The 23548-nt window shown below is 35.6% G+C and overlaps 1 protein-coding gene across 1 annotated transcript in view; it reads left to right on the forward strand.

Moving 5' to 3' along the window:
* Window positions 1–23098, forward strand: part of LOC145686550 (endocuticle structural glycoprotein SgAbd-8-like) — a 36594-nt gene extending 13496 nt beyond the window's left edge. The window contains exons 2-3 of the mRNA XM_081759987.1: window positions 9058–9191; window positions 22137–23098. Of these exons, the coding sequence (XP_081616113.1) occupies window positions 9058–9191; window positions 22137–22380 (378 nt within the window). The 3' untranslated portion in view covers window positions 22381–23098. The remainder of the gene's footprint in view (window positions 1–9057; window positions 9192–22136) is intronic.
* The last annotated feature ends 450 nt before the right edge of the window (window positions 23099–23548 follow it).

Consider the following 23548-nt stretch of genomic DNA (forward strand, 5'->3'; position numbering starts at 1 on the left):
TTTATTGTTAGACTATAATTAAATGTCCCTTTTTTTGTGAAAATACATTTGACTGCTTAGATTTAGGGTTACTGTTACCTAAGCTATATGAGACATGGACCTGGAACTTAACGTAGAATTCGAACAACGTAAACTCCTGCTGAGAATCGAACACGGATAACGCACCCATAAATAGCGTATGCTAACCATGTAGCCATGAAGGATCTGACAAAATACAATTCGCATTATGATATATAAATTTAAATATTACTTAAATTAAAATTTGATTTTTAAATATTAAAAATATGTACTATAAAATTTTACTTCTCATCAACCAAGGGACATTGAAATGAATTTGAAAACGAAATCAGTAAAATAAAACAATTAGATTTGCTGCCCTTTTCAAAGGAAAGAGTGAAATGAGTTCTGATAAAAGTATTTAATGGGCTAAATAACGAAGAAGATAGAGGTATCTCAGATGCAGTTAAGCCTAATTGTTATATGGGAAGAGGCGCGTACCCAGAAATTTTTGTTGAGTAGGGCTCCAAACTTTGGGAGTTTATCCAATATAACAAGACACTACGTCTGTTTAATACCGAACCCGCATTATTGCATTCTTCTACACTTTATAAGGGAGTACAGCTGAAGTGTAAGCCAAACTTTTTATGCTACATCTATTATTTCTATAATAAACAAGTTAAGTTGTAGGTATTAAGAAAGTGTACAAATGTATGCCGACGTACGATGATTGGGGGCAGGATAATCCTGATCAGGGAGTCTTTCCTTGTGGGTGGATGCTCCCCTGTATGGGAATGAACTTTAAGCTTCATTGTCTACTTGTTGCTTATAGTGGAAAATCTAAAGCTTTCAGTTTAACGTCCCACAATTATACTCTTTAGGCTAAGACAGTCGATGATTAATGCAAGTGAATGATGATGGAATAATTGAGTGGAATGAAATGTGGGAAGAGACGGGAGTAACCCAGAGAAAACTCACGAACACGATGTTGTCCACCACAAACTTATTTGGCCGGAGATCGAATCAGGAACCCCACACACAAGAAGTAAGCCACTGAGCCACCGTGCCCCACTGCTTATTGTGGGCTTGGTCTACTTTGCCTTTCGCTTGAAAATAACCGTCTTTGTTTACTGTGCCTCCTTGATTTAACTAAAGAAATCAAACATTCTCTGAAAAAAAAAACATTTATTGCAAGACATTTTCAAGATAAGTGTTTTCTAAAAGTCATTTCCCACGAACATCAACCATCTTGTACAAAGATTAAAGTAAGATGTTACACTATTATCGTATGATACATAAGGAAGATGGTTATATGTGTATATATATTGAAGAAAGCGAATATACAGACAGCATTCACTTTCCTCAAAAGAATTTCACCGTCAGACATCAAAATTTTTTGGGGAGGAGATAGGTGGCTCTGCTGTTATTATGTAACTTTAGAAATATCCCAGAAGATGACTCTTCGTATTCTTTGTTCATCATCCTTTGGTAGCAACCATTTTATGTTGGGGTCAACGAGATGGGAGTAACCTCAATTATAATGAAAGAGTTTCATTCTTTAACAGAGTGGGTTTGGTTTGGGTCTCGATTTTACGCTTTCTAACATTTAAAGCGTGCAGACAGAAAATTCACTCCTAACCTCTAAAGAAGAAAAGAGAGGTAAGCTTTAAAAAAATGATAAAAAGAACAAGAGCCTACAAACCTACAAATGTTGGAAATCACTTTTACACGCTAAGTAAATGCTTAAGTAAATAATGGTAGGTTAGAAGCACAAAAGATTGGTGAGATCAAATGAAGAAAAGCTTATACAAAATGTCTGTTGAATTGCATTTCAATGTAAGTCTCACTTAATTGATTTTCAGCACAAGATGTAAAGACTGTCATTTTTCAGTTCTTCATCTCGTAACTTTCTTTGCATGACATAACCTAACGATGAGAAAATAACTGAATCCAGTGTGGGAGGTCACGATTTTTGTTTAATCATGATTTTTTTCCCCTTCGTTCGCCAAAGAAAATATTTTAGCAGTGCATTAATGCGTAAGGGAGTTATCCTTTACTTTTCTTTCAAGAAATACGCACAACTCTGAAAAGTTAATTAAAATATTTTAAAATTAAATTTTAAGAGTTAATGATAATTTCAAACTATTATATCATATTAACTCTGCGTGTACTGACCCTGAGTTTGAGAAACACATGTTTTTTAATAAATTGTTTACTACTATACTAATTAAGAAAGTGAAATCATTTTTCGGTGAATAATCTTGCTAAACCTGAAATTATGTCACTGACTTAATGAATTGGCCCATAGATAACCGAGCAAGTGCATGGTGCTGGTGCACCCTCACGTTTATGGCATCATCCTCCCCGAAAGAAAAATTTAATAAAGAGAATAAAACAAAATACATTTCCCATAAATGTTTACATTATTTGCCTGTAACAATACACAAAATATTGTGCGTATCTTGTGAATCTTAATTGGTATTATGTTTTCAAAGAATGTCTAAATTCAGCCAACCTGAAGTTACAGATATATCGAAGGATCACCGCCGCCCACTTTTGAAACTCGCCATCAAATTATACAAGCGTACCTCCTCTGATATATATATATATATATATATATATATATATATATATATATATATATATATATATATATATATATATATTATATTATATGTACTAGCCGAAATATACGTTCTTCGCACGGGGAATAGGTTTGTGGGGAAATTTTGAATCTCCTTCTGCCTAAAAAGATTCATTTTAATAAAAATACAGAAGATATTCTACTTTTCGCATAAATACTGAAAAACCTACCTATCAGGATACGCCTGTAATCAAATTGATATGATTTAGAAACCTAACTTGAATTTTTAATTATACTAATTAGCTTCCAAAAGTAATTTCAAATGGGCCATACGTTTCCCGATTCCGAAAACTCCACATAAATGCACTTCATTTTTCCGCAACCCTTCCCACCCTGTGCCCATGAGGATAAATTTGGGCTTAAATGCCATTGATGTTAGCGTCACTATTCATTTCAGAGGCCCAGAAAACTATGGACTACACACTAATATTAATAGTTTTTCACTATTCTTACACGCCATTCCTTCCATCTCACACCCTTTTGGAGTGCCTTACTCGCACAGTAATTTTTCCAGACTGAAAGTCGTATGTCTATCAAGTTTGATTAAAATTGCTCCAGACGTTCCATAGTTATGCTGGAAAAGTCTCTCTCAACAAATTGTCTATGTTACTAAAACTGTCTATCTCCTGTACAGTGGCGTATTTAGAATATTTTTGAAGGGAGCTATGCACAACATGTGAATAAGTACATATATTTTTCCTTTCAGGTGCGACGAATTTTAATGAAGTTTTGCATATAACAAATTTCTTTCGGGGTTGGGGGCTTGAGCCCGAGCCACCCCCTAAATACGCCACTGCTCGTATATATATATATATATATTAATTTTAGTTAGGTACTTGTAAATTCGTATCCCATTGACTACGGATTTCCTTAGTAAGCCTTAAATAATTATATCTCAAAGAAAACTATACACAAGTTATTAATTTATTGTTCGAAACATTTATCCGAAAAATTTTAAGAATGAGGAATCTATTTTTCTTAGCCTGTGTTTTGTATCACATATATATCTTACACTATATATGACGAGTTATAAGAAACATTTGTAAACATTTTACCTTAATGAAATGTGTCAATTTTACGATGTCAATAATGGAATTCCCCTCCCTAACTTCTGCAGATTTGATTTGATTTGTTATTTTTTTTTTTTAGTTTAGCGTTCCTTTCAGCAGCGAGGCTATATGAAACGGGGACCTAAACTTCACGTGAGATTCGAACCACATAAGCTCCCGTCGGGAATCGAACTCGGAATTATCATGCCAAAGGAGTGTACGCTTAGCCACTAGGGAGCATCTGCTGATTTGAGGAAGTAATATGAAGAATATTGAGTCACTATGACACAATTATCAAGAAGACAAAAATATAACAAAATATTAGTAAATATATTACATCTGTCATTTCGCGTGACAAACATTTTTTTCTTTCGCGGAATATCCAAAAATAGCTAAATAAAAAATTTAGAAAAACCTTCATTCGTTGTTTTAAAAATCACGACGTAACATAATATGTTTACACAAATTACGCCTAGAGTAATTCCCTTAGTCATTTAATATTATGTAAAGTCATCCTTTTAAATGATTTTTCCCTGGTTAGTTAAGCGCAAAATACAACTTTCCGTTTCATCATACGAAATGATTTTATATCGTCGTCATAAAGTTTGACATGATAAATTTCTTTTCTTTTTTTATTTATTTATTGCTGAGATTTTCTTATATAAGACGCCAGAAATGGAATGGTGTAATTATGATGGCATCAACAACGATAGGAACTTTTGATAAATAACTTACGATACCATCCAAAGTTAAGTTTTGTTTTGTTGCAAAATGGCCTCCAGGTATCAAAAAGATTCTTTTATTAAAGGGTACGAAGTAGGGAAAAGTTAGCATCTTGAAAATTGTTTTGTCCTTTGTTACGATCTAATTTTTCTTGGCTGGGACTTTCATGTTCCTATACGATAGATGTTGGTTGAAACTTTTATAGGACTTACTCATGATCAAATTTTAACAACTAGGAACATTTTTTCTGTTAATATTGAAACCGGAATAGGTAGCAGATTTCGATCACTTCCGGTTTTAGTAGAGAGATTAGACTATATCAAACATTTTCTTGCAGCACTCAATTGATGATATAGAGAACCACTGATCGCTACTTATTATAGTATATACTCTCTGAAAATCAACGGGAAAATCGAAAGTGGTTGATCCGTTTTAAATATTGTCTCAATAAACGAACTTGATTTCAATGATTATGATTTTATCAATTAGTTTCTAAAGATCATTTAGTCTTCTAGATGGACGTACAAACAGGCTAAATATATAAAGGAAATTTTTACACATCTTGAAATTACTGCTTGTTACTCTCGTATTAATATTTGTTTGTTAGATTCTTTGCTTAGAAACATAATTCAATTTATTTTATATCTAATATTACATGCTTTTATACTTTTCAAGGGACCTTTAAATGTATATATATCAGAGGAAAGTATACATTTCAGGAAATGAGGAAGGACTCAATAATGTATATTTTTATGGCTGATCATTTTGGTGCATGTGAGTCCATTTCTCTATCCAAAAGTGTTGAATGGGATAATACTCATTATTGGGTTAATAATGTAGTGTACTTTGATGTTTTGAACTGCTGTTAATTGACTTATAGTAGTTGAACAAGAACTGGCCTCCTGACTCTATTGTTATCTTTTAAGATATCTACTCAACAGAGGGTAGATCTAAATACAACAACGAATCTAGAAAATTAGCATTTTTTTCGCGAAGTAAATATAGTGGCATTCCATTGGTATCCTACTGATCATGTCTGTCAGAAGCAGAAAGCAATGGTTAATTTTGTTGGCATGACCGATTCTAATACGTATATATATCTCTGTGAATTCATCTAGCTTTTACAGTAGAAATCTACGTGACATTCCGTAAATATCGGGAAATTAACATTTCATAAACATAAAAACGAGTATAATCAATACAGAGAAACTGAAGGAGGAAATGGTGGTGTAAAATAGGTGGCAAAACTTTTAATGTAGGAAAGTCAAACCACAGTAATTACTCTTTAGTAAACTTGGGCTCCTTTCAGGACATTTAGACTCAAGAGCAGCGTGCGGGTACACATTTTTCTTTATTTAGACAATCATATAGGTGATATATCAGTGACACACTCCTTTACTTTTCCAGATTACTTCAATACCTATTTGGGTTAATTTCAGATCTGCATTGGGACAAGAAAATTTCCGTCCCCACTGGGAATCCAATCCCTGCTACCCAGTTGGCAGGTACACACGTTTTCCACCATACTATCGCAGCTCTAGATGAATAACAAGCATACATTACTTTTCGTGACGGAAAAAAAGAAAAAAGTAGCACTTCTAAGTGCACTGAAACTGGAAAGGATTACGTCAATTCCAAAAGTCCTAACCGCAACATTGCATCGCCCGATTATTAAGGAAGTACTTTCCTCCCAAGAACTTCTCGAGATGCCGGAAGATATGGTGGTTGGTGGGAGAGACTGCAGGGGAATACAGTGGCTGAGGAAGGATTACATACTGAAACTCATGAAGAGTTTGCAACGTTCTTTGAGACACCTTTGAATGTGCATTGTCGTGAAACGTGATGGCACTACGGCCTTTGAATATTTCTGGATACTTGCGGGCATAGTTGCTGTGCATTTCATGGAACTCAACACTGTAATAATCTGCATTGATTTTTCCTTTGATGCGAAAGAAATGATGGATCATTGTCATCCTAGATCATCATACCAGCAACAATATATGGATTTTGGAAACCGTTCTGAAATTTGATAAGAACTAATCACTGCCCAGCCCATTTATGATTAGCGTAGAGTATGTATTCTTCATCTAAAGTCACGCTCTGATAAATGTAACTTAATTTTGTCACTTCTTCTTTACAATCATAGAATTGCACACCTCTAGACGTCGATTCTTTTCGGCGGATGCTAACTCATGTAACACCCATCAACCCTATGTATTTACTTTACCAACTGCACTGTGCCATGGAATGATATTGGTATGGTGTATGTCTAATTCGTCTGGATGTCACGAACACGTTTACAGAAGGTCTACTTTCACGATGTTCCTAAGGAGTTCATCCGACAATGATGTTGTTCAGGGCTTACTGTCACTGGAATTATATATATATATATTTTTAAATAACGGAGAACGGCGAGTTTATTTGCCATTCCTGGCACAAATGCATCGTTAATGTTTATTGCGTTTTCTTGTGCAGAATACCACGCCTTGAATTAGTAAAGAAAAGAAAAAGTTTTCTCCATGGTAACATTCATACGACGCTGTTCGACTGTTCAACAACACACTCTTCTTTTAACTCTATGGGTATCCCAACCTATTTACTGGAAGTGTACAGAGTTTGCGACGTTAGACACGTGACCTTACTCTATACCTGTGCTGTGTTTTTGAGTTGAGTTTCCTACCAAACTTCAAAGCAGATACTTCAATCGTACCAACCTACCAATTACAATAGCTCAAACTATCTGTTTCATAAGCATCCAGTTTGCATGTCCCCAAACAAACAAACAAAAAATTATCAAAAGAGCCAGAGTGCCTCATCTTTGCTTAAGACAACAACCTCTCAACATTTTTTTTTCGCAGGACATCAATTAATCTCTATAAATAAATATAGTGTACTACCCGGGTGGCACACGAAGAGTCTACAACTTCGAGTATACTACGTACTGTACATTATACATTAATATTGTTACATACATACATACATATGCACACATACATTGTTACATGCATACAATTTGTGCTGTGGTGGGAATATCAGTTAATAGCTCAGAATATGATTACTAAACGCTAAACTTAGGGATGTAAAATATGGGGAATGAAAACTGATGTCCTACACGGAACTTAACTGCAAAGAAGTTAAGTTTGAATGTAAATACGTAAAATTCAAATGTCTCAATTTTGTAAAAAGTGACTAGTTTCAAAGGTGAGGTGAAAAGAATAAGGTTATGAGAATAAAGGATGAGCACTAGCCTGAATAATTCCTGGGTGACTGGCGTCGTTCTTGTTGTCTGGAATAACGAATGTATCTCTCCGGCGTCTTCTACTCTCTGGATCGAAACTGGAGAAATAGAGCTAGTTGACATCTGGAACCAAATCTTGTCAAACTGCTAGGGGCGTTCAATCTAATATATGATGAATGTCATTCTCATCTCTCTTTAACAAATCAGGTGTTCTTCCAAACTACGTCTGCGGTGATGAACCCGCAGAATGTATCTCAAAAGATATGAAGCTGGACTGTCTCCAATAGTGTGGTGTGCTCCTTTGGACGATTTTGCACCTACCAAATCTTCATGACGAATACCCCTTGTGATCGTGTCCTTCATGGTTTTGTTTCATCAGAAAACAATGACTCTTGCTATCAATGAACGAGATTGTACTAGTCTAGCTGGAAAGGAATATATTTCAGATAGCAAGAGAATCTAGTCTGACGTTTATTGGTAGCTTTTGTAATGACAATAAAACAAATACATGCTTACTTAAACTGTCTAAAAATGTACAAGATGAATAAGAGTTTTGTCTTGATTGAACTGAAGATTACAATAATTTTAATAAAATTAACTTGTAGAATGAAAATAAACTGATTAAATTATGATGATTAAATTTAACAAATTATGATAGAAGTACACATAACTATGGGTAACTTCACAATATACATTTACATTATAAACATACATATAAGTATAATATATGTACACGTATTATGCATATACGTGTACATTATACGCATATGTTGTTACCAAAGAAGATACCAAAACAGGAGTTTCCTCAGTGTTTTCAGCAATGGCAGGAGCTATGGAGGAAGGTACCTACTTTGAAGCAGTGGCGGGTGTAGAAGGTAAAAACTGGAAAGGGGGCGGCCAGAACCCAGACTATGACAGGTATATCATAAGTTTACTATAAAGTTTCAAAAATATATAAATAATAGCTTTAATTATTTTTGTCACTCAAAAATCTGGGGGACCTAGCCCCCCGGCCCCGGGCTATATCCGTCACTGCTTTGAAGGTGATTAAGTAAATACGTACTTATATTGTGGTAATAAAGAGCCGGGGACACATTTTGACTGCTCCTCATTGGGAAAAGTTACATGAAAAGACTGGAACTTTGCAAATCAATCTTTTCTGAAGAAGTAGGGCCTAGTAGAAACGATTTAAAAACTACTTCGTTAACCCTGTTTTCCTATGTCTGTAAAAACTAGGAACAAGAAAACTTCCATCACATTGAATAGATACTAAAGCTTAAAATACTAGTAAGAATGTTGTGAGTGTAATTGTGTATATAAATATGAATTAAAATACATTTTATGTTTAATTTTTACTTTGAATCACATTTTGAAAATAACTTTTTTTCCCCCTTAACTCTTTGCAGATCGTAGTGCTCTCTTTTGCTCTAGTATTATCTGTCCAAGCTAAACCAGCTCCACAGCAACAATCAAATGAACCTCCAATTCCAATAACCAAAATGGAAAGCCAGGTGAACGGTGATGGTAGCTACAGTTATAGGTAAGTGGAAGTGAAAAATTTCAGTAATTGTAAAAATATAAAGAGCTCTAATTAATTAATCGCACACTATCTTAATGATATATGTGTTCCATACATCTGTGAACTGCCTGTACATACTGCCTTAAATGTTACCTCCGTATTTCGTCAAATTCTTATTAACACTGTACAATCAGAAGTAGCCATTGCAGTAGTTATTCTTTTCAGGATGTAAATTGTACAAAATAGTCAATTTGAGCACTTCTTTAGCATATTTGATAGGCCTGTTGTCACCTCTGAAAAATTAAATTACTGGCATCCGCTCATAATCCTGAAAAGACATGAACAATAATTCTACTTTTAAGCCTTGAAATATATAGTCGCGACCGACAAAAATACCGGTCAGTTGATAACCCTACCTTCCGTAGGTTAATGTTTAGCATGGTTGAGAATTGATAATTGCAAAAAAAAAAAAAAAAAAAAAAAAAAAAAAAAAAAAAAAAAAAAAAATCAAGTTGAAAAATATGTTGGAACAACGTAGTTTAAGTAGCCAATGTAGTATACGTTGGTCAACCAACAACTCGTCGTTATAATTTGATGTTCACCTTCTCAGCAAACTACACGTAGAGAACAAGGAGTAGGCAAAGCAGGAAACTTAGCATTGAGAAGTGCAGTACTGACAGCTAAAGAAGTTCATTGATAGTGTACTCCATAGCTTTACAGGTTTTCTATTTGTTGGTCCATGATGACGCGTACACTGCCAACGCGTGCTACTTTCAATTCATCTCAATCATCTTACCATCTCCTTTTTCCCAACGTGTTTCTCTTGGAAATTCCTCTGCTTGTGAAAGAGGGTACAAAAAAGCATTAGGTTGCTAAATTTACCCGATACGCAAGTTCAGTAGATAAGATGAATTCTCTGATCCTAGATTCTTGAAGAGCATGATATCCAATTAGAATCGTCTGATTGCTACATATTGAGAAACCAGAAAACAATATCGTCGTTTAATTCTAGATTTGTAATTATAAGATAGCTAAGGTATCTACCCTTACTCTACAGCACTATGTGTATACCGTATATGGTATGGAAATCACATAATAAACCCTCTTCTTTTTCCATAAAGAACAGGTTCTTTCGAAACATTAAACTCTAGATTAAGTTCAGCCTCCATTGTCAGCATCGAGGTTATATAAGACGGGGCCTTCGGTTTAAGAGGGAGTAGGAGTTAAGATGTCTAGTATGGATTATGAGCTTCGATTTAACATAAACTGGAAACATCTTTCGTTACACATATCTTGGCTTTATGAAGTTTCTTGCACTCTTGTTACTGCAGCAATACCGAATGACGATTCATAGACATATTAAAGGTTCTAATTTATTAAGAAGTTTGGTCTACCAACCAGGTCTCCTTTATATGTGTAATATGTATTATGTTTGAGGAAAAAAAAACTCAATTATACTAAATGGATTGCCATCATTTTTGGCCATGGTATAAAGAGTCAAAAGTTACGATTCAAGTTACTTCGTGCAGATGGTTCACTTGATCCCAACATATGGACATTCAAATGTCGATTTCTCATGAATCGTATATATATCTAAATAACCCCCTTTTGGTATGCAACCAAATTGTACCTATATGCTTGATTGGTTGCATACCTGTAAGATCAAACCCCTTCACATGGTGTAGATATGATACTTATACTCACTGTCGTATTAAGCCCCCCCCCCCGAAATCTTACTTACTATTGTAAAGTATATGAGATATCTTGCAGAACTTTCACATTTTCAGGCAAAGCCCCCCCCCCGAAAGTTAGCAAAGCCCCTCCCGAAACAAAATCGTAAATACGCCACTGCTTATACTTGTTATATTAACAAACGCATTAACGTCGTATCTGTAGTTTACATTGAACTGTAGGTCCACTTCTTATATAGCCTTACTGCTAAAAAAAAAGACACGAAACTAATCCTCCATCACAATCATCTTCCTGTAATATACTTAGGTTGGAATAGATACATATATTATAAGGTCGAATTAGAATAACAGATTAATATGTAAAGTTATCATATTCCGAAAATACCATAATGTTGATGCACTTCAACCAAACTAACTTCTTGTGTAAACATTCACTTTAGAATGTACTGTCCTCCTTACCTGAGATATGCTGAAATCTTATTATAATCACAATAATTAGAGAATGTATACACAGCAGTGGCGTATTTACGATTTTGTTTCGGGAGGGACTTTGCTAACTTACGGGGGGGAGCTTTGCCTGGAAATGTGAAAATTCTGCAAGATATTTCATTTACTTTATTATACTAAGTAAGATTTCGGGGGGGGGGGCTTAAGCCCGGAAGCCACCCCCCTAAATACGCCACTGATACACAGTATCCCTAGATTTAACTATTTATATATGGTTACATGTCAGGGGCGGATCCAGGACGGACTTCTGGGGAGGGGCGTTAGTTCGTAATACTGCTAGTTCGAGCTACTTTTAAGAGCTCCAAACTCTGGGATGGGTATTATTTATATATAAAATAAGAAAGTTGCCCCATCTTGTGGGGGGGATTGCCCCCTTGGATCCGCCATTGTTACATGTTCACAAAACACTTACATATCAAAGGTCAGCAGATAGGACCGGAAGTGTTCATATGGAAGGAATGGAAAAAACAAGCCAACACGATTCATTATGGTAGCGATTATTATCATGTCAAAGTAACCAATCCCTATAAATGCTGACGTATGGTAACCCGAATAATGTGCTAAGTGGGTTCGAAACCAACAGAATGAAATAAATGTTAATGCTCTTTATGTCACTGATAACTTATTTCTCTTACTCTAACAACAGAAAACAGATGTCTATCCTTAAGATCATTCAAGGGAATATCACTAAATCCAATGTTATTTACAATATTTCTACAGAGAGGTAAATCTCTTTTAAATCTTTCTTAACTTCTAGAAGCATATAGAAGTTGAATATGGACTGATAATATCTGTAGCCTGGAAGAGCGGAATCTCTAAACTTCGCATAATTAGCAGTTTAAGATTTAACTTTATCACGAATGATGTTGGGAAAGAATCCATATCCTATATTTCGGTCCTTATTATTCTTAGATTAATAGAAAGATGGTGTTAGTTAACACTTTGATTTGCCTGAATTTAGAATCATACTGGACGAAAAACAGTAAAGTATCTTTGATATCACATGAACAAGTTAAACAAAGGATATGTCGTCAGCTCTACGAAAATGTGTTTCTTCTGTAACAAGACAGGAAGATACTTCACTGAAACATAACACTACGGACCCGCGGTGGCTCAGTGGTAGAGCGTTCACCTCCGGTGCTTGGGGGCCCTGGTTCGATCCCAGCTCGCGCCAAGTGAACTTTGTGGTGGACAAACACCATGTGCGTGAGTTCTCGGGGTTCTCCCGTTTCCTTCCATTCTTCATTCCACCATTTTCATTCATTCATCATCATCTTCTTCTTTAGCCTAGCCGGCATAAGCGTAGGACGTAAAACTCAAAGATTTCATTTCATTTCATGAAACAGAATACTGTTTCTTTTATACGTATTTACTATGCTACCTAGGTATACCTTATTTCTTGAAGGTCGATTTAAAAAAAATAAAATATAGTTTATTGAATTATCCAAAAGCATATGAGAGAAAATAATACTACCTCAAATGTAGTTAAGAGCGTTCAGAGCACAAGGTAGTCAAGTGGAACTATCAAAGTTGTCAGAAAAAGGAATGTTAACTTTCAAAAATATATATAGGGTCATTTAGGGACATTTCAACACGTTAAGAAACAACTCGATACTACTCTGAAAGTTTTTTCATTTCATTCTGCAAAAGCTATAATGACCATAATTCTTGCCTTTGCTATAAAACACAAAATCTTCACCGTGAATGCAGTAATTGCAAATGCAAGATCACATAAACGGAATTGTGTGGATAAGTGGTGTTTGGAAGTCTTGCGGGAGAACTCGATACTTACTATGGGAGATGTCGACACTATATAAACAATGAAATTCTTCACATCTTTGAAAACATTGTCTTTCAGAAAAAAACCTAAAACGCAGTGAAATACTAGATGTAAGGTTTCTACTATCTACATATGACTTATTGCAAACTTTGCTGCGATTCATTACAACCTGAGTTGAAGTACAATAACATTAAAACAATGGAAGCTCGTCAATAACAAACTTTGTTTTCAACCTGTTTTGCAACATATAGCTTTTAATATTTCATTACGCGTAATAATCAACAATCGAAAATCACAATTTAACACAATCATTTTCGGAATCGATATGCAAAGAATCCAACAGAGATTGATTTCTTCCAACTGAAACTGACTTTCTCATAGTCTTCTTTCACAACATTTTGCCAGGGGTCCTACGAACAAAGTTGCCATAAGATAAATTGAGATTGTTTTTCAAACTGTTTTTCAAGATACGTTAAGAATTGACAATTTTGAGTACTGTGTAGTGGAAACATTAGAGGTTTTCTTTAATACATCAGGATCTTTAACACGTGTACTGTGTTAATCTAACACCAAAGGTACTTTACCATTAGGCTTATACCGGACTAAATGACCTAGAAGCTGAGAAAGCGTGTTTGTTATGCAACCTTAACGTATGATGTATTAACTAAGATGAACCAGACGGTAGTCCTTTTGTCTGATGACTTTCCTTATAACAAAAGAAGTACTTGTCTCTATCATAATACCAATTCTTTGCCTCCTTTCATCAACATATATTACCGCTATACCTTATTTTTGAATTACTGAAACTTATAACATGAATATTTTTTTCTTAAATAAAGCTTTATGTACCATAGCTATTTTAGAGGCTTCTGCTTCCTTTGTAACAGGCAAAATTAATTCTATGCATATGCAACTTGTCACTAAGAACTGACACTAATTTCCCACGTACTAAATTTTCTTCTGGCGTGTGTGTACGATAATTAGCTTTGCCAGACCTTAAAAGTGTCGAGATCTCCCTAAACGACCCTAAATAATACATTAAATTACTTTTGTCTTTCAAAAAGCTGGGAGCACCTTGGCCCCTTGGCCCAGGGCTGGATCCGCCACTGTGTGCGGACACTTAAATATACGAAAAGTTAAGAGTTAGGTTGTAGGTCTTCGTCTTCTCATGTAGCATCGGTGGGAGATAATATAGTTCGGATTCCACGTTAAGTCCTTGTCTCATGTAACCCCGGTGACAGATAATGTGGTTTGGATTCCATGTTAAGCTGTACGCCATCGTCTCATATAGCATCGGTGTTAGCTGATATGGTTCGCATCCCACGTTAAGCTATAGGTAAACTGAAACTGAAATCTAACCAATTGAGTATATTACATTATTCTTACTACTTTTTTCAATTGTACTGTATTTTAATGTAAATTTTTTACATCTTTCAAAAATCCCACATCCCTTCCTATACATTAAAAAAAATTCTTGCGGAAAATCAGATCTACTTGGAGTTCTGCCTCTACTAGTTCACAATAGCTTCTCCTTTTGATATCAGTATATTACAATTGATGAAAACTGTGATATAATAAAAATAGTGTTGAGACGAAGGGTAAGATTCTTAAACGAAATCATAACATAATATTTAGCTGTGGATTAGATAGGAGATGAAAACGCACCCTATTCCATTTTCTCTCTGAAAATTAAGTTGCATCGTTAGTTAATGTTTAATAAAAAATAAGTTCTTCTAATTAATTTTCGACTTAACTTATACAAATATTTTAAGTATCCAGGAATTTCATTTGTTTTATTTATTTTTAAAAAAGATATCGTTTTACAGCGAAAAATCGCGTAATGTGTAGGCCCAACCGGAAAATCCTAAAACTTATTCGTAAAACGTAAGATCCATCAACACTGCGGTACGCTAGTCAATTGTCAATGTTGGCTGTACCTTTTAACTGGTCGCTTTAAGAAGCATTTCCCAACAATTGAAGCACCCTGCCGAACAACGATATAATGTTAAAATTTAGTGATTTCGAGAAAAAAAAAAGTTGTAGGCCTATATTTCAGAAGTACAGGGTGCGGTACGTAAAACCGGCCCGTAAAGTGAACACATAAAATGAAATGTAATGTATTGAATATGATTAACTACAACACATAAATGAAATGTAATGTATTGAATATGACTACTCACCTTCACAGCAGCCTTCACAGCAGGTGCTGAAGGTGTCCTCCGCCCACTTCAACACACATGTGAGCACGATTGAGGAGATTCATATATACCCTTGTCAGTTCTTGTGTTGTAATGCTATTGGTGACATCCTGGATCCTGGTCTTGAGTTCTTCAATTGTGTGTGGATTTGTTTCGTATACTCTTCCCTTTAACAGTCCCCATAAGTAAAAGTCACACGTGGACAAGTCTGGTGACCGAGGAGGCCACAAGCCTTTGCTGATTGTCCTCTCTGGTGTAAACATCTCATGCACAAGGGATAATGATGCAGCTGATGTGTGGCATGTTGCACCGTCCTGCTGAAAGTAACATGAACCTGTTGACTCAATCTCCTGGTTGACTTTCGAGAACTTCTTGTCATTATCTCCTCCACCTGCATCTTTAATTCAGGTGTGCAGACAGATGGTCGTCTGTTCCTGGGAGCATTTTGAACCGATCCTGTACGCCGCCATTTTTCAATCAATTCCTGAATGGTGCTTTTTGCTGGCACAGAACGTCCTGGAAATTTCTCCCGAAACAAATTCTTTGTTTTCACAAAAGATCCAGTGAGAATGAACCCTTCAACAATGGCAACACGCTCGGGTATCGAATACGGCATTATCACACACTGACACTCACCCGGCTTAACACAACGAGGCCTTTTTCTCAACTGGTTTCGACAAGTTTCACTGGCTGCGGCTGCACGTGACTGCTGCAGGTCACGTAAGTCGACCCGACCTCGACACGCCATCTCTTGGTAGGAAGGTAGATTATTTAAGTGTTGCCAAAAACACAATATACCAGAATATTACGACGGGCCGGTTTTACGTGCCGCACCCTGTACAACAAGGAAAAAAAACCAGCAGCTAGCGGCGTTCATCGGAGTAATAGAAGCTAAACACGTAAAATAAACGTGCCTGCATGAAAAAACGGGCAGTTTTTCTCGAAAGCGCTAAAATGTAAAATATTGGGGCTTGTAACTCGTAACTTTTAATTAGGATTTCATATACCGAGTTCTTTCTTCGTAACTATATGTGCTTGTGTAATACTCAATTTTTCCCCCAAAAAAAAATTAACCCCAGCCCGCTACATTTTAATCCCAGTAATTTGATAATAGTCCAGTTTGAGGTAGTTCATAACTTCTGTATATCCAAATATTTATTTCAAATGGTTCAGCCATTTTCCCGTGACACTTTCTCCAGTATAGATTACATTTGTACATTTCCTTTGACTTCATCCACAGTAAAGACTCACGCTTCACTAAGATAACAGACTGAAGGTATCTCTACTGATAGTAGAACTACTTTCAGTTCGCTTTTAGTATGTATAAAGAGACAACTATACTACGCTACTGTTTATTCACAAGAAATACCAGGGAAGCAAGAAAGTTCGTGCGCTTTTGAACCACTCCCGCTTCCATTTGGCTGCTGCGGCGACATCTGTCCCCGTAGCATGAAAGTTTTGACTGTTTGGGAAAGCTTATTCATTGACGCATCAGCCACGGTGAATATAACAACGCATTTGTCAGTGTAGTGTGTAAAAATTGCTCGTGATCATGTCAGTGTCAAATGAAGTTTTTAGAGCTTGTTTGCTTTACGAGTTTAAATTGGGGATAAATGGTGCAGAAGCATCTAGAAAAATATGTGTTGCGCTCGGAGAGGGTGTAATAAGTAAATGTACAGCACAAAAATGGTTCCAGACCTTTTCAACTGGTGACGAGACCTTTCAAGATAAGCCTCGCTCTGGGAGGCCTAAATCAGTGGATATGGACCACCTGAAGGCCTCTATTGAAGATTATTCCAGTCAAACACGCGAGGAACTTGCTCACCGATTCGAGGTAAGCAGGAAAATTATTCGGGTAAGTCTGCATCAGTTGGGGACGACCTGAAAACTGGGTCAGTGGGTCTCTCACGAGCTGACCGCTATGAGCCAAGTTCTAAGACTGAATATCTGTTCATTTTTGTTGACGAGACACAAAATCTGTCAATTTTGGACCGTATAATAACTTGTGACGAGAAATGGGTCATGTATGACAATAAAAAACTGTCATACCATTGACTATCACCGAATGATCCGAAGCTTTTGACTGCAAAACCGAACATCCATCAACACAAGGTTTTGCTCTGTGTTTGGTGGACTACGAACGGTATCGTGCACTACGAATTCTTGGAACGTGGTAAGACAATTGCCAAAGATGTGTACTCATCACAACCAGGACAACGCGCGCCCTCACACCGCCAAACAGGCGCTGGAAGTAATCTCAGAACTTGGTTGGGAGCTTGTATCTCATCCTCCCTACTCCCCAGATGTCGCCCCTTCGGATTGCCATTTATTCTTGGCCATAGACAACTTTATGCGTGGCAGGCAGTTCAAGACTGAACAAGACGTCAAAAATGCAGTTGCTGAGTTTTCCGAGTCTCGGGAACAAATATTCTACAAAACTGGCATTTACAAGCTTGTTGAGCGCTGGGAGAAGGTTGTAGAAGCAAATGGAGGCTATTTTGCCGAATAAACAAACCGTTAAAACCCTGTAATTGACAGTTTTCTTCCATAGTATAAAAGCGCACGAACTTTCTTGCTTCCCTGGTATTACAGGTATTACAGTCCAATTGGTCTATGCTTAGCAGAAGGGGTCCAGCTCTCTTTTCTCTAAAAAATGTTACAATTTTGGTAATTTCTGTTCATATTCGGTTAGTTTAGGGCAGGTTAGGTTAGTTTAGTTTATGTTATATTAGTGTAGGGGTCCCGCATAATTTTCCAAAAAATGATAGAATTTCGCTTATTTCTACCAATATTAGGTTAGTTTAGGTTAGTTCGGGTTAGCTTAGGTTAGTTTATGTTAGGTTAGGTTAGATTTGGTTACGTTATGTTATGTCTAAGTATTTGCATCATTCATTTCTCCTGTACATTTTGTGTTTTTTATGTGCTTCTGGACTAAACATACTGTATTACGTGCAATTACCTGTTAGTTGCAATGGAGTGAATGTATGATTCCAAATATAGACAAAAACAAATTATTCAAAAAGGTGCAACTTATTTCATTTTAAAAATGTTGTTAATGATAATATTATATCAGTTCTTCATGTATATTGATTAAACTGCATAAAAAAGTATACACATGCAATAACTCTTTAAGGAGAAATATAATCACACTTCCTTTTGCAGCCTCTGAAAACGTTTACCTCTCTTCCTGTCATCTATTAGTAAAATTAAAACTTTGAAGCTTGCAGGGGCCTCGACTCCGAGTTTGTTCCGTTGCTGGAGCACCCCTCCAAAATGATTGTGTCGTTGCCTTACCCCACACACAAAAGAGGTGGAAAATAATTTTAAAAAAGAGAAGAAAACAGAATGAAAAAATAAATTCTAATCATTCTCTCTATTTCTTAATAGTAGGATCTGATTTTATTTTTGTCTAGAGCGGAGAAGGAGATATACGGTTAAAGTTTGGGTGAAGACTTTACCAGGTATGAAATCATGTAAAATTCCGGAATTGTGATGCTGTGAATCAAAAGTGGCTAAATCTTATTCAGTGCATTTTCTTTTTCTCGTCAAGGCGAGTATTACTTTTTAAATAACAAAATGAATGAATTTTCAGCTAAAAAATTTCATTACTAAAAACAAAAAAGAGAAAAGAAAAAACACGAAAAAAACTCCAATTTCATTCAAAAAATATTTAGAACTGCATATTCAGAAGGGTCAATTTTTGATAATTTTCGGGAGCAAGACCCTATGCCATACAATCCTCAGATTTCTCGATTGAATACTGTGAATTAGAGCACCACTACAGAGTTTCAAAAAACCAAGCGCTTATGGAAGCAAGCGATATTTGCATAACTTACACTAAAATACAATAGCTGAGCAAAGCAACGTTTTATTATATAATAATAAAATAATAAATGTGACAGACAGAATTTGATAGTGTCTGAAGAAGGATCTATTAGATATCCGAAACTGTCATATTTATTATTTTTTTATTTTATAATAAAACGTTGCTTTGCTCAGCATTTGTATTTTAGTGTAAGATATTGAATATAGCAAAGATAGTATGAATCTGATCGATATTTGCAGTTAGTCTAAGTGGTAATTAGTGGATTTACACTTTTCTTCACTTTGGTATTATTAAAAATTAAAAAAGCATAAAATGTCAGAGGTTGTGTTGTATACGAAAGTGTGAATCTCAGAAAATAGTATAAAACGAAATATAGTAGAACTCCAATAATCCGAAATTCAGTCATTTGGATCCCCAAATATCCGGATTAGTATGAGGAAATAAAAATATTAAAAAATGCACTTTTAAAAAATTGAAATGCAAACTGTTTGTATTGGTTTGCAAAAATATAATTTTCTTAAAATCCAAATTTTACCAACGTTAAAATGAATATAGTTGTATTATACAAGCTGAAATGTCCCTTCTTCGCACGGGAAAATTAGGTTTATGAGAAAGTATTTGAATCCGTTCCCCTCATATGATACTCATTTTAACGAAAGTGTAATAAGAAAAACCCCTAATGCCATTCTTTTGCATCCTTCCCCTGACTCATTATGCCGATGAAGGATGAATTTGGACTTAAACGGCATTGGGATGTGTCACTATTCATCTCAGCGACCCCCAAAACTATAGATTGTACACTAACATCGGCCACTTTAGATAATTTTGAAACAGTTCTTTCCCCAACCAGTTCTTTCCTCACCCTCTATCATCCCCATGCCGAATACGTCATAAAAAGTTAAGGTATACTATGGTCCATTCACTTAGCAAAAGTAATCAAAATTGGTCTCCCCGTCTAGGAGAAGTTAGCCGTCAAATATTTTTATATTCCATATATAGTATATTAGTGGAGACATTGTTCTTACATCAGAGGGTTTTATCTCAGTACTACAAGAGTTCCGTAGGTGATGTGACACAATGAAGGAAATGTGAAACAATGAAGTGTGATGAGTGGTAATGTCTGTGTGTTATTCAGTCAAAAGTAACAGTGCCATAAAATAGTGGAGGAAAGTGGAAGCATATAACAATATGTTTCAGAACGACGAACAATATACTAAAGTGTTTCAATTTAACGTCCCACGATTATATTCTTTAGGCTAAGGGAGACGATGATTAAGGCTAGTGAAGAATTGGTTGAATGAGAAAGTAGGAAGAAACGGGAGAATCCCAAGAAAAGCCACGAACACGATGTTGTCCACAACAAAGTTACTTGGCCGGAGATCAAACAAGGGAGTGCACGCAGTAAGCACTCTACTACTGAACCACCGTGCTCTCTTACGAACAACGTAATCAAGATTGAATCAAGATTGAAGTGACACTTGAGCGCATTGTACAACAATGTTTTCAGAAACTTGTGGGCGGTCCGTGTGGGATATCGACAAAGATTGACGCGCTGACAGTGTACGATGCCTTTGACACGTATAGCAAAAGGTCATACGGATGGAGGCTGATTACGTTGATGAAATGTAACAGGTATTCTTCTGTGCATAAGGCCAGGTACCAAATATAACAATGTTGCTATTGTTTACATTTTATCCATTCCTTGTAGTGTAAGAGATTATTTATACACATTAGGCTTACTGTTTTATTAAACAAGAGATTTTAGATTTTCGTTTTTTAATTTCAACATTTGATGATTTCTCCAGGATTCCTGCATGTCCGGATTACGTCAAAACCTCATTAATCTGAATATTTGGAATTTCACTGTAATTAGTATCTTAGGAGATTTCTTTCTGCTAAGTTTGAAATTGCAGTTTTACCGAGTTGCATAATCTCTCGCACTATGACATTATTATTTCCTCTCCAATCTGGAGCTAATTTGGTTTACCTTCCAAATTGCAGTTTTTCCGAGTTGATTCATCCCTCGTAGTATTGTACGTGTATCTCACCCTTTTACTGTAGACTGGCTCTTATTAAGCGATTGGTGACTATAATGATGTCTCCTTTGTTTATTCAAGATTAAATAAACCAACCTTCATTTCTTTTTAACATTCATGTCCGATTTAGCTCCAGATTTTAAAGGAAATAATAATTAATGTGCTAGCTCTCACAGAAATGTTAAGTTACAAATATTAAATGCATTATACTATATTCTACTTCATATTCTTTAACTAAATGACAAAGTATTCTTTTTTTATAAAGGTAAGAACATACAAATATAGCAAAATAAGAGGTGAAAATAATCTTGTGCTGCAAATCAAACACATACTTTGCAGTATAAATAAATGTTTTGTTCAGGATGTCTACAAGTAGACAAAAGAAGCTCACGTCCTCATGACAGAATGACATGGTGGATATCATCGGCTAACGTCGTTGGTCCGATAAACATTTCCCAGAAGATTTACATCAAGTGAGTTTCTACCTTAACCTTAGAGTGCACCAGAATGGCTGCCACCGTCTCTAGTCGAAGCTATCATCTTGTTTAGTATCATTCTCTCTCTCTCTCTCTCTTCCGATTGTTGAGAGCAACAGACTTAATTTGGAATTTTGCTAGAGTGGACAGGGGACACTCTCAGATATAAGTGAAATTGCACTTTTTTTATGTAGCCCCGAGTGACGTACCTTGTTGAGTGTGACAAATACGCTAGATGCTGATTCTTTTCACAGTAAATTATAATACTGCACCGATACTGCCATTTGTGTGTTCATTATTTTTAAAATCGTACTAAAAATGAGCTTCGTTACTCGTAAATCATTCATGCCTTCATTAATGAATCTTATAATAATTTCAAAGAAAGATAAAAATAATTTAATATGTGTTCATCTTATAGCAATTCTTAGTATGTATTTTTTTCCTTTTTGCAGCTATGAAACTGGCAATGGGATCCAGGCACAAGAATCAGGCTACGTCAAAAACTTGGGACAAGAGGATAACGAAATCCAAGTAGCTGAAGGTTCATATTCTTACACGGATCCAGAAGGTACTCCAGTTCAAGTCTCCTATATCGCCGATGAATATGGATTCCAACCTCAAGGTTCACATATCCATCCAGCAATTATAAGGGCTATTGAGCTGATCAGATCACTTCCAGTTGAACCTGAAAAGTAAACATGTGTTATGCATTTGGCAACACTGTCGGTCACTGATAAAAAAAACACAGGATCCAAACGGATTTTGAAAGACTTTGTAAATAAAACAGAAACCACCTCGTACTTGGAAATTGCATTCAGTTTCCTAAGCAACAAAAAATGGTGCTTCATGAATGCAAATATTTCAGGGAATATACATGTTCAACAATTGTATTATTTCTTTTTGTGTGTGATAAAAATATATTAAAATCTTTAAAAAAAATAGTTCCTGAAAAGCGAGAGACTTGCAGTGACAATATGTATCTTATCTGCAGAGTAATAAGCATTTTGTGAATTTAACAATGTTGTACAAATACAATATTATCCGTCTTTACTTTCATGGAAGATTTTTTAAAGATGTATTTTCTTACCTTGATGTAAAACAGTAGTCCTAGAACGAAAATATTCTTTACTGAAATTTTATAATAATAATAATTAAAACACTTAAGAGCTACAAATACCGTATCAATTAAAATTTGATGTGGTTTATTTGAAATATTTTGGGATACAATTTATCGGTTATCTTTTACAAGTCTTTGTATAATTTTCGTGTAACTTGTTCTACATATTTGGCCTGGATGCAACGTCAGCTGTAAAATTATTTGAGTACATTTATACCTTGAAAATACGATACAATGTTGTCTTACATTGTATCACATCATGTTATTGAAAATAAAGTGAAATACATTTTTATCAAACTGTGGTAATTTAACCTATTATTGGAAGAATCATTTCTTTATATTTAATTCCTGAGCTGCTTGTAGCTATGTTGATAGCGTACGCACTTTTGGCTGAGAGACCCGAATTCTATTCCCGATGGGATTTCATGTGCTTCGAATCCCACGTTAAGCTGTAGGTTGACGTCTCATACAGCCTCGCTGCTCAACGGAGCAACAAACTTACACAAAAACCAACATTTAATTTCAGTCTTTATAGACTTAGGAACATTTGCCTCTTTTAATGAGACCGGTACACATTGTTTAGTAACGTATATTGTTTGCTAGTAAAAGTATTTTAAAACATTAAGAATACATGGCAGAGAAACAGAAGTATGGCCTATTATTTACATGAACACTATTATGCATCCTATAAGAAATTAAAATCAAAGTAAACACACTATATCCATCCGCAAGCGCACGTAGCAGGTC

The sequence above is a fragment of the Thermobia domestica genome, chromosome 5 (assembly GCF_964235325.1).
Source record: "Thermobia domestica chromosome 5, izTheDome1.hap1.1, whole genome shotgun sequence".
NCBI classification, from domain to species: domain Eukaryota; kingdom Metazoa; phylum Arthropoda; class Insecta; order Zygentoma; family Lepismatidae; genus Thermobia; species Thermobia domestica.